General features: G+C 57.8%; 1 protein-coding gene across 2 annotated transcripts; it reads right to left on the reverse strand.

Annotated features, from left to right (window-relative positions):
• Positions 1 to 502: 502 nt before the first annotated feature.
• SURF4 (surfeit 4) lies at positions 503 to 11,583 on the reverse strand. Of its 2 annotated transcripts, none has more exons than XM_038548831.1 (6): positions 11,411 to 11,583; positions 3,693 to 3,879; positions 2,956 to 3,032; positions 2,322 to 2,365; positions 1,672 to 1,858; positions 503 to 904 (listed from the first exon to the last, which is right to left on the reverse strand). In XM_038548831.1, exons 1-6 carry the CDS (start codon positions 11,456 to 11,458, stop codon positions 638 to 640), a joined length of 810 nt encoding a protein of 269 aa, XP_038404759.1. In that variant the 5' UTR covers positions 11,459 to 11,583; the 3' UTR covers positions 503 to 637. The 2 variants fall into 2 exon arrangements, with proteins under 2 accessions (XP_038404759.1, XP_038404760.1); XM_038548832.1 differs by lacking the exon at positions 11,411 to 11,583 and adding an exon at positions 10,449 to 10,787.
• Between the last annotated feature and the right edge of the window lie 158 nt (positions 11,584 to 11,741).

Raw genomic sequence — 11,741 nt, forward strand, 5'->3', positions numbered from 1 at the left:
CTAAAAAATCTACCAATCTGAGCTGGCTTTCTGATGAGGGACTTCACCATGAGCAGCGGCCTCGGCCACCCCTTCAGTACAGCTTCCTTCTTTGGGTTTGGGTCTCGAAGTGCTGTCACTGTTCCCACAAGTAATATAACGCAAGGCAGGGACAACTTGAAGCCACGGGTGCAGTTTAAAACCGGGGCTTTGACAGTGTATTTGATGTTGGGCTGGGCCGTCCCGAATTCTTTTGTTTTGGCTAAAAACGTAAACTTAAAAAATAAGAAGAGGGAGACCACTTTGAATGATACACCAATGTATCTGCTTACGGTACAGCTTGAGGCCCCCACCCGCAAAACAAAACAGGAACTGAGGCCACAGCCCAGCCGGCCACTCACTCCGAGGCCGAGGCCTTGCCTTGGTGGGGGAGGTACTGCCGGCCAGCTGGCCAGCCCCGATGGCCGATACTAGGGTGTGGGTCCAGAGCAGATTTAACCATCAATTTTCAGGTGTCTGCAAATAAATTCTCAAAACATCTGTGCCTTTACCAAGGGAGAGAAGGGAAGAGGATACATAAATGCTGGCAGTTTTGTCGAATCCACCCCGAACCAGTCCTCGATGGCCACGGGTCTCAGCCAGGCAGGGAAGGGGTGTGTTACCACTCTTTCTTCTTTTCGTCCATGGAGACGCCCCCGGGGCCCAGGGCCACCACCAGGAGCAAGCCTCCAATCACCGACATGGTCTGGAAGAAGTCATACTTCAGGAAGTCGTGCATAGGCTTATAGACAGGAATGGTCCAGAAGGCGTTGAAATACACGTTGATGGCAAACAGCCAGACGACAAGAGTCAAAGCAGCCAACTTGGTTTTAAAACCAATGGCCACTAAAATCATCAGAGCTGTGCCCACGATGTTCTGAAGAATCTGCAAAGGTCGGAAGGCAAGAAATTCAGAAAGAGGTGAGGAAGAAAAGACATACTCATACTGTGTTTTATCAACAGGCAAATGCCAACTTCCCTTGTCAGTGTCGGGGCGATGTCACAGAAGGGCGTGCGTCCAAGTGAGAAGTAAAGACCGGTGCAGGGGGCGGTACACAGAGCAACACTCTGAACACCAACAGTCAGGAAGGGTAAAGGAAAGCCTCCACTGCACAGGCTGTGATTTACCAGGACCCTGGGAGCCTGCAAGCCATTGAGATCTTCCCCAGTACTCTCTTAGGGCTGGGCTCCCCCTCCTAGGGCGCCGGGAACCCCTCCTGGGAACCTCTCCTGGCCAGGGCGCCCAGCCGGCTCAAAAAAGGGGCACTGTAAGCTCCTAGGGACAGGACAGAACTTCAGCTCTGTAGCCGACACCTGGCGCACATAGAATGCCCTAAAGGTGGGAGCGGTGGGCAAGAAATAAAGTGAGGGTCTGTAAGGAGCCTGAGTGGGCAGCCCGGAGGCCAGCACGCTGGGTGCCTGGTCCTCCTGTAAGCTCAGGGAGACTCTAGACCTCGTGTGCCCACTCTGGGTTCACAGGACTTGACGGGTCTTCATTCCTTTTCGTAGGATCAAAGGTTTGCTTCCTTTGAGCCAACTCATTGGAACATCATTCCAACAGCCCCTCAACGAGGCTGAGTATGCAACCAGGGAAGGGGATGGGCTCCCAAAGGCCAGGAGACCTGACACATCCAAGCAAACAGGAACACTTACCGAGAAGAAGCTGGCATCAAAGTGGAGGAGGGTCATGAACATCAAGACCAGCAGAACCCGGCCTCCCAGCTGCATGTACTGCTTGGGAGAGCTCTCGCGCATGGTGGGGACCCCTGCGAACATGCTCTTCCCCTCAGAACGGGACTCCGCCAGGAGCAACAGCAAGCCTCCTCCCAGGGCCAGATTCCTGACAACAAACACCAGGTGAGTCACTAAGGCTCATCGGGCATGTGCCCCTCAGACCAGGTCACAAGGCCTTGGCGGGAACACAGAAAGGGCCCCTAGGTCCCTCTCCACACCAAGCTGGACCAGCCAGGTGACTGACTGATAGCTCCAAGGGCCTTCTGTGGCTGTTGTGCCAAATGGCGACAGGAACCTGAACACGCTCGGGACCCATCCTAGTCCTGGCCCCACTGACGACCAGTTGGGTCCCTGTGAGCTAGTGCGCTCATTCTGGCCTCCTTCCCTCCCTCATGAACACAGGGCTGGGAGAAAAGGCTGCCTTGTCCCCTGTGCTCGGGGTGGGGAGGGGGAGCCTCTGCCAACCCCCCAGACTCCAAAGCCACTCGGACCTAAAGAAGTTCACCCCGACTGCTAGTTACAGGGTCTAGAGACGTGAAAAGAAAGCTCACCATCAGGAGCACACATACCTCATCAAAAACTTCAAGTCCCATAGGATGCTGTAAGCAATGGTCTGAATGGAACAGAGAAGAGAGACAGAAGCTTAAGTCTCAGCATTTTCAAACCCATTCAGACTCCTACCGAGGCAACTTCTCTGCCATGAGTGCAAACATTAGGAGGTACAGAACAGCTTGGACCCCAGAACAGCGCCAAGTTCTACAACCTGGCTCAGCATCTCTCGGGGCATGCCGCCAGCCTGGACCTGCTTAGCACACACCTGCTCACCAGAGCTGTGCCCAAGGTGTGCTAGAACAGGTTAAGATGCACTGTGTTATGCAGCCCGCGCAGCCCACAGGCACTCCTTAGGAGATGAAATGATAAGATAATGTCCTGGCCTCAGCCAACCTTATGATTCGTCCCCCAGTCAAAGGAAACTCCGGAAGATGGCAAAAACGTGGGTACCCAGAGCTCGGGGCCTTCTCGGGGCACCATCTTCTCCAGCTCTCCTGAGCTTGCTTTGAGGAAAATCCAGTGATTTCTCAGCAAAGAAAAGGAGGTTCAGCCAGAGGCAGAAGGCTCAAAGGGGAGTGAAGCCAAATCCCCAAAAATGCCTTTTTGCAGAAGCTCAGGAAGAGAGAGACCCGGACCTCACGCCCCATGTACCTGCAGTGCTATGATTCCAAAGAGCCCAAAGCAGGCATACTGCACGAAGTTCCTGCTCAACACCAGGATGCAGCCAGCTGGAAAGGAGAAGGGCGAGGGTCAGGGGGCTGTGGGCATGTCCCAGGTAAAGGGACGCCACCGGGTACCCGGGTACCTGGCCACCTCGCCTGAGCCCTGTGCAGCAGCAGCCTAACTACCCACCCCAAGGAAAAGTGACTTCCAGGAGAACCAGTGATAGGCGCAGACCACACGCCTCAGCTGGACCTCGCTTATTGGAAACTTGGTTCTAGAAAGTAGATCCCTTACACCAGAGAAGGGGCCTCTCCCAGAGTGTGTGGTCCCTCAGAAACTCCATGGACAGACTAGAAAGCCCCACGAGGCACAGGGAGGGGGGCTGCCACCAGAAGACAGCGGTCAGCAAAGGGAGAACCCAGGCCCACGGGAGCTGAATGCCCACCTGATGCTCTTCGTCTTCTGTGTCCTTTCACTCATCTTCCCCTGACACCCAGGGTTCCAGCTCGCCCATGTGTCCCTCTCCAGGTGCTTGAGACAGGGACCATGTCATCCCCCCCAGGTCCCCCATGTGTCCCTGTCTAGGTGCTTGGGACAGGGACCGTGTCATCCCGCCCAGAGGCCTGCTGCCCGGGAAGGAGGGGAGGGGGCGCAGTGACCACCCCGGAAGACCCCCCAGGTGACACTGTCTCCAGCCCCCGAGCACGCGCTTCAAGGCCACTCACTCAGCTGTCCGAGCAGGTTGAGCAACACGAAAGCGGAGGCCAGCGCGTAGCCACAGCCCCACGTGGTGTCGATGTAGTCGCGCTGCTCGCCCCACTGGAACCACATGCGGACGCCGTCCTCCAGGAACGTGCTGATCAGGCACAGGCGCGCCACGTGTGGCAGGTACTGCTTCGTGACCCGGAGGAACTGCAGGCACAGAAACCACTGAAGTGGCTGCGGGCCTGACGTCAGAGCCCTGCTGGTGCCCCTCTCCGCCCAGCCCTGTGGGGCTGGCTCAGGCCCCTGGGCCCCGTCGTCTCACACGCGCGTGTGGGCAACGACGGTAATCAACGCGGAGCTGACTCTCAGGCTGGGGCCTTAGTGGATGAGGGTCACGGCATGAAAAGGCCCCACGAGCCCACCCAGCTGCCTCCCTGCCCACCTGTGGGCCCCTGCATTCTCTACCATGGGCCGTCCCGCCCAGAGATGGGGGTAGCATCCCTGGCCTCTGCTCACCAGATGCCATCAGCACCCGCCCCAACCGTGACTGCCAAAAATGCCTCCAGACGTTTCCATGTGTCCCAGAGGTTGGAGGGGGAAACCTCTCCCACTCCCTCGAGAACCTGTCGTTTTATAAAAGGGCAAAACCTAACCCCACACCCGGGGGGCCCACTCAGTGCTGCACCCACTGGACACTGCTGTGCCGAGGCCTGACCTGGCCTGCTGGTCACAGCCGGCCAAGCCACGGCCTTCCAGACCCAGCAACACTCAAACCCTCTCTACATGGAACAGGGCTGAGCACACTTGAAATGACAGTCCACTTGGGTGATGGCCAGGGTCCCAGGCCTAGAGGGCCTTCTGGGGGCCCTAACAGGATGCTCACGTGTCTATACTTCACTGGAACCTGCAGAGCAGCCAGGAGAGGCCAGGCCCTGGCAGCCATGCGTGCATGTCCCAGGCCCACACTGGGCAAGAGGGAGCCCGGGCAGGTGTTTGCGAGCACTGAGCACACATGTGTAACTGTGTGCCCAACAGCTGGAAAGCCCTGCGGGTCTTACAAACACACACTAACAAATGGAAGGCGCACTGTGTCAAGGGCAGTGAAATTAGAAAAGTTTCAGAACTCGCTGGCAAAGGTCAGAGAGACAAGAACAGGTGGGATGGCACGGTTAGGAAACAAGTAACTCGAGTTGAATTGAGGCACAAATGTCGCTCAGGTACCCAGCAGCCACTTTCTCTTTCCAACCTTCAAACCCAGTGCAAAGGGACACCATACCACACACAGTAACGGCGGCTGCTCGGGGAAGACAGCCCCACCCACAGGAGTGACGTGTCAGGCAGAGTCTAAAGGGCATCTGTGGGTCTAGCCCCCACAAAGGGATGGTCAAACGAACGTCACTGCTCCTCTTAGGGCCGATGAAAGCGTACTGGCACCAACGAAGGGGTGTCTAGTATCGAAGAGCATCTCTTAATTGTTGGCGTTTTGAAAAGTTGCCGTCAAGTTCTAGAAACAGCTGATGCTCGCAGCCACAGGTAACGAGCCTCTGGCTGTTTAGATCAGCCCTCAGTTGGCCAACTTTGGCTCGGTCAGCAGAGAAGCCTCCCCACCGCCTGCGCCTCCACCTGGACCGCGGCAGACAGGCTCACCTGGGAGGGAGGGAGAGCGAGCGAGGAGAGAGATTACAAGCCGAGTGTCCTTTCTCTTCAAATCTCCTGAGCCTGAGCCCCAAGGTGGCGATTCTGCACACGCTCACTCAGCCCCTGACCCTCACTGAAGCGGTGGCAGAGGTCACAGTGAGAAAACAGATGCCCAATCAACCAGGTGGATGTGGGCAGATGATGCTGTGAGTCCTGCCAGCCTGTGTACTGTGGCGGGACACGGAGGCAGGGGACAGCTGGATTAATGGCTGCTAAGATTCTTCCCAACTCCAATAAGCAGAGGAAAAGGAAGGAAAAAGACCCTTATTTAGAAAAAGAGAGGCCTCAAATGTCCCACCAACTTTGGAGTCTACATAAGAGCATGTGTAGGATGTACGCACACTCGGTGTACACACCCCGCCCCGCCCCCCCCCCCCCCCCCCCCCCCCCCGTCGGCAGATGCCACCAGCCCTGCCACTTCTGCCTCAAGGCCCCCAAATGCTTTCATAAGATCCAGCGACAGTCACTGGTGGCATCACTCCCAGTCCAGTCATAGAGACACAGAGAGCGGGGCCACGGCAGGACTCCGGGGGAAGCTGAGACCAAAAGGCCGGCAGGCAGACATTGGAGGTTTGCTGACCTGCCTCGGACCTGGAACTGAAAGGTGCTCAGTGTGCTCTGAGCCCGGGCCCTTGGGCCTCACTCTGAGCCTCCTCACCACCAAGCACCCCCGTGTAACACATGCTCAGCTCTGCCGCATGGCCCAAGAGACATAGGCAGTGTTTAAAAGCCTCTGTGCCAGTCTGTACTCCTAATTTGAGTGTCTGGGTCAAGAGGATTAAAGAGCAACAGGGAGACTCCTCCCTGCCCCATGAGACATGCTGAGGAGACAGCTCCAAGCTTGGGGGGAGGGGGGGGAATGCCAAAATTCAGGTTATCTGTGCTATGAAGTAAGCATATCTCTGATTTTCCAAGTCAGATGTCGTCTAGGCTTAGGGCCGACTGTGTTTTGTTAAGTCAGGCTGCTCCAGCGCCTTTTAAACCAGCCAGCCTCTAATAAGCACCTGTTTGGACTCAACATGGGGAAAAAAAAACAAAACAACCCTGTTTTAAACATAAGGCCAGGGGGATCCCCGGGTGGCTCAGTAGTTTAGCGCTGCCTTCCACCCAGGGCGTCATCCTGGAGTCCTGGGATCGAGTCCCACGTCAGGCTCCCTGCATGGAGCCTGCTTCTCCCTCTGCCTGTGTCTCTGCCTCTCTCTCTCTCCTCTCTCTCTCTCTCTCTCTCTCTGTCTCTCATGAATAAATAAAATCTTTAAAAACAAACAAATCAACATGAAGCCAGGCCCAATTTTACTGATTCCCTGAATGCATGTTGCTCACAGCAATTCAGATGTGGCCACTGAATCCACACCATGCATCTGCGGACAGCATGCCCTGGGCACAGCAGAGAAAAGCTCCTAAATCAGGCAGCCCAGCAGCACCCACAAGCCCAGTGGTTCCCTGGCTGGTGTGGAAGTGGTGGTGCCCAGAGCACCTGCAGGCCTTGTGGGCCTTGCGGGCCAGGTAATGCCCCCTCAGGATGCTGAGACCCAGACTGCCTCGTACGGGAGAGAATCGTGGCAGGAGAGCTGGAGACGGACACGGGGCAGGGACAGACGGCAGGAGAGGACAGTCAGCCTCTGTGGGGCCGGCTTTTCACCGGCATCTCCAAGAACCTCATAGTCAAGCCCGACATGGCTCATGAGCAGTGACAGCACCTGAAGGACTTCCAAAATATGGAAAGCAGGGATTTCTTTATGAGGGGTTATTATTCTAGAGGGGATTTAAGAAACATACCCCACCCGAAACAGAACTCTGAGCACACAGCAATCAGGTCCCAAGCCACCTGCAGCTCCCACGCAACACAGAAAAACTCACTTTCTCGGAGTATTGGGGACAGAAAGGACTGGAGGGAAACAGTCTGCAATTTTTGGTTGAGGACTTTGAGGAAGTGGAGAGGGCAAGTCAGGTCTGATCACCAGGGACTGGGGCTGCCCTTCTCAGGGGCCACCTCAAGCCTACACGTCCCAGATAATTAGAGCTTGCAGTAGGGTAACTTCCTTCTCATCAGGCTGAGTCAGGACTGGAGCAAGAGTTTGGTGACTCACACGTGTGCATCCATCATGACCCCAGAACTCCCCCAGCAAGTCTCCCGGAGTGCCACTCTGTGGGTTCAGGCTGCACCTCCAAGAACAGGAACAAGTGTCAACTGGCCCTGGAGACGACCTGGCTTTCCGTACCCAAAATCCACGTGACCAAGAGCCTAACCACAAGAGAGCAGCAACAGGCCACATGGAAGAGAACATAGCTGTGCCTCACTTTCCAGGAGAAGCCTCACTAACCACAGTTCCCCCCCGCCATGGCCCCACCCCGCTCCCCAGAAGAGGTAGGGCCCCTCTTCTTAACCTCCTAAGGCAGGCAGGTGGGGAGGAAGGAGCCCCCTCTGCCCTTTCCCCTCACTCCTGGTGGCGCAGGGCAGGCAGCCCTGGGAGGGCAGGGGTCACAGAGACACGGAAGGAAAGTGATGCTGAGACCCCATCACTGTCACCAGAGCCCCACTCACACCCAATGGCCATCCATGGCTGTGTATCCAGAGTCCTAACACCTGTGGGCCAGGTATGCCCAGTCACTGCTGTCAAGGCCATCCCAGCTACCCAACGCTTGACCAGGGGCCCAGGGGCGCTGCATGGGGCAAGAGCTCCTAGGACTGGCTCTGTCACACCCAAGATAGGTTAAAACCAAAGGCCATCATGGAGAGCAAGGCCCCATGCAGCTTATCTGTCACTCAGGTGATGAGCTGTCACACTGAACCTATTAGGTGCTAATACTCCTGCTGGCTGGCACAGATGTACTCGGGAGCTACATTCTGCTGCACGGCAGCAAGCACCAGCTGCAGGACACAACATAATTTTGGACTGCTGAGTTCACTGGTCTCTGGCTCCTTCCAACCTGGTCTCAGATGGCTTCCGAATGCCTGGCTTCTGCAGAGGGCACGCTCAGCATTTTCTCTAGCGCCTGGCTTCCTGGGAGCAGGACACTGTCCCTGGCCGCCCGGGGCGAGGAGCCTGACGCCAGAGATGCAGCTCTGAAGAGCCTGCCAGCCAGAACTAACCAGACAGCTGACCCTGTACTCTCACCTCTGCAGGCCCGAAGGAAAGGCTGCCGGACAGCCAAGAGGTGAGGAGCCCAGCCTCCGATACGAAAATGTGGATTCAGAATTCCGGCCTACCACGTGCCATACAAGACCACTGCCCCACAGCTGAAGATGGAGGTACGTGGCCGGCCTCACCCGCTCCGGAGGGTAGCACAGCGCCAAGTGTGGAGGACCTGCCCCAGAGTTAGCAGTTCAGGATTCTTGTCCTAAGTACTGGGGGAACACAGGCCTTTTTAGGTCCCCTTCGAGCAACCCAGACTTTCTGGTCAAATCCTGTCACTTGGTTTTTGCTTCTGTTCTCTGAAGACAAGGTTAGAGAAAAATGGATATGCTACCTAATATTTCCCCATTCTTTTCTTTTGAAATCATTTTCATTTTAAAAGCCTGGACTCAGGACGCCTGGGTGGCTCAGTTCGTTAAGTGTCTGCCTTGGGCCCAGGTCATGATCTCAGGGTCCTGGGAACGAGTCCCTGCTAAGCAGGGAGCCTACTCTTCCCTCTGCCCCTTCCCCTGCTCATGTTCTCTATCAAATAAATAAAAATCTTCTTAAAAAAATCAATCAATAAAAAGAAAATCCTGGATTCCCAGCACTTTTATGATTGGTTGCCTTCTTTTAATATTATGTGGATAAACGTTAAAAACAAAAATGCCACCGCGGTGTGGCCAAATTTTGTCCATGGGAAGCCGTCACTTTGGCTCTGCCCTCTTATCTGCCCACATCCTCCTGCGTCAAGCCTGCCTGTGGCAGAAGAGGCTCCTGACTTTGGTTCTGAAGAGCACGAGGGCCACTGCCCTCCCCAGTCACCCATCAGGGGGCATGGAGGGGTCTTTTGACATCTGCTACCACCACCCAGGTGGGCCTTGGTGCTGATAAACCAACAGCAGGAGCCCACACTGCCTGACAGACAGCCCTGGGCCACTTTGGATGCTGGGTTTGATGCAGCATGCCCTTTTTACAAGAAGGGGTCCTCCCCCCCACCCAATTTATGCCAGAAGAACACCAGGCCTCAGAAGCTTATGGTACGTGGCACTAGCCTTGGGGCGAGGCTGGAGTCTGGGTTTGCCCCCACGCCCAAGCCCCGGGCCAGTCCAGAAGCTCCCGCAGGCCCTGCCTGCCTTCCCAGCAGTAACTTGGTACAGGCAGACCCCGTGTGCCCTCCACAGGCCTTTCCAGTTCCACGATTCTGCTTCTTTCATTTAATACAGAATACGTGGAGGAAAAGAAGAAAAAAATTACATAAAGAGATTTTTAACTTTTATTTTTTTCCCCTGTAAGAAAGTTTATCATTTGATCGTTGGCAGCAGCTGGGGTAGAGACATTTTAGCTAGCTCCGGTTATGAAATGCACTTGCAAAATCAGGGTTCTTCAGGCTGAAGAGTGAGTGTACAGAGCTCTCCCGGTCCCCTTGGCTGAGAGGAGCCATGTTCTCAGGGAGTCGCTACTTGGGAGAAATGAAATCAGGTCACTAAAGCCATGACAGTGAAAACTGGCGGGGAAGGAAGGCCTACTGAGCTCTCGAGAGCTCTCAGCATGAATTGTTTTTGCAAAGCACACGATTTTTACACTGCATCTGTAAGCACAGAATCGTGACCTTAGGAAAAACTAGGTCTTCAAGCTGATATACTTTTTCTCCCCCGAAGCGGTCTTAAGATAGCAGCTCGCAGGAAAGTGGTGGAATGAGGACCCGATGAGCAGACCGCACGAGGCAGATTCACCCCTTGAGGGGAACAGTGGAAAATCTCGCTCACCCACGCCCAATCAGAAAACACTCATTTATCTCTCCTAAAATCGCTCAAACAGCACACAAGCCTTCTGATGAACCTTAGCTTCAGAGTTTGATCACTCAATTATCACCTCCCTAAAAATGAAAAATCTGACCTCACTGCTGTAGGCTCTGGTGGGACCACAAGCACCTTAAGTGAAATAAGGAAAGAAACTCACTTGGGTCAGACGCGGATCTGCCTGGCAAAACAGAAGGCTGTTAGTCTGTAGGCATAACGGGATACTTTCACAGGTAAAAGGCACACGAAATCCTCAAAAGCTTAATCAAAAGCGGGCGGGCGCTCTGCCCCGGCCCTTTCCGGGACCTGGTTCTGTCCATCCAGTCTGTCGCCAACCGCCCGCTCCAGGGCTTCCCTGTTGCTCAGAATGCCACCTGTGCAGTCGGCAGGGAGAGGGGAAACCCGCCCGGGAAGGGACGGGAAGGGACGGGAAGGCGAGGCAGGCTTCCCCTCCTCCAGGCCGCGGCGCGGCAGGCGCCCATTCCCGTCGGTCCGGGGCAGAGTCCAACCGGGCAGGGCAAGTGCGGGAGGTCGGAGGGACCCCCGGGCCAACACGCGCGGGACAGAGCAAAGCGCGGCGTGCGGGGGCTGCGGGCGGCCGGGGTGCCGAGCAGGGCGCCCCCTTCCCCGCGGGAGGACCCCCGGCCTGCAGCCGGACCGGCCGCTCAGGATCAGCGCTCCGCACCCCGCCCCCCGGTGCCGGTGCGAGCGGAGCGTGCGGGGACCACCCCGACTGTTCCGAGGGAGGACGCTGCGCGGCGGCGGGCGGCCCCGCGCGTCCCTCTCCCGGAGCGGCCCGGGCCGGGCGGGGGGCGCGGGGGCGCGGGGGCGGGGGTCACGGAGGGCGGGGGTCACGGAGGGCGCGGGGCGCGGGGGGCGCGGGGGGCGCGGGGGGCGCGGGGGGCACGGGGCGCGGGGCACGGCTCCCCGAGCTGGGCGCCCTGGCGGGCGGCGGCGACAGGCGCAGGCCGGGCCGGGCGCCGGCTGCGGGAGTCGGGGCCGGGAGGCGCCACGAGCCGCGGGGGGCATGCCCCGGTTGGGGGAGGGGGCGCGATCCTCGGGCGGGGGCCGCGGGAGGGGCGGGGGCCGGGGCCGGGGCCGGGGCCGGGCGGCGGGCCGCACCTGGTCGGCGAAGTCCTCGGCCGTGCCCATCAGGTCGTTCTGGCCCATGGCGGCGGCGGGAGGCCCGGCTCGCTCGGCTCGCTCGCTCGCTCGGCGCTCGGCCCTTCGGCGCCCGCGCCCGCGCCCGCTGCGGCCTCCACAGGAAGTGCCCGGCGGCCGGCCTCGCTCCTCGTCCGCGGCTCCAGCGGCTGCCACGTAGGCCAAGCCTTAAAGGGGCCGCGCCGGCGGGCCCGCCCCGGCCGCGCCTTAAAGGGGCCGCGCGCCGCACGCAGCCGCCCCGCCCGCAGGCCCGCCCGCCGCCCGCAGGCCCCGCCCCCGGGGTGGGGGCTGG

Source organism: Canis lupus, chromosome 9 (assembly GCF_011100685.1).
Source record: "Canis lupus familiaris isolate Mischka breed German Shepherd chromosome 9, alternate assembly UU_Cfam_GSD_1.0, whole genome shotgun sequence".
In the NCBI taxonomy this organism is placed as follows: Eukaryota; Metazoa; Chordata; class Mammalia; order Carnivora; family Canidae; genus Canis; species Canis lupus.

What these genes read in the sequence shown, in the direction of transcription:
- SURF4 (XM_038548831.1), bottom strand. Translation starts at nt 11,458, where the DNA reads ATGGGCCAGAACGACCTGATGGGCACGGCCGAGGACTTCGCCGACCAG. An exon ending in TTGGAATCATAGCACTGCAG is followed by an intron (nt 2,366 to 2,955) that starts GTACATGGGGCG and finishes TGTTCCATTCAG; the next exon opens with ACCATTGCTTACAGCATCCT. An exon ending in GACTTGAAGTTTTTGATGAG is followed by an intron (nt 1,859 to 2,321) that starts GTATGTGTGCTC and finishes GTTTGTTGTCAG; the next exon opens with GAATCTGGCCCTGGGAGGAG.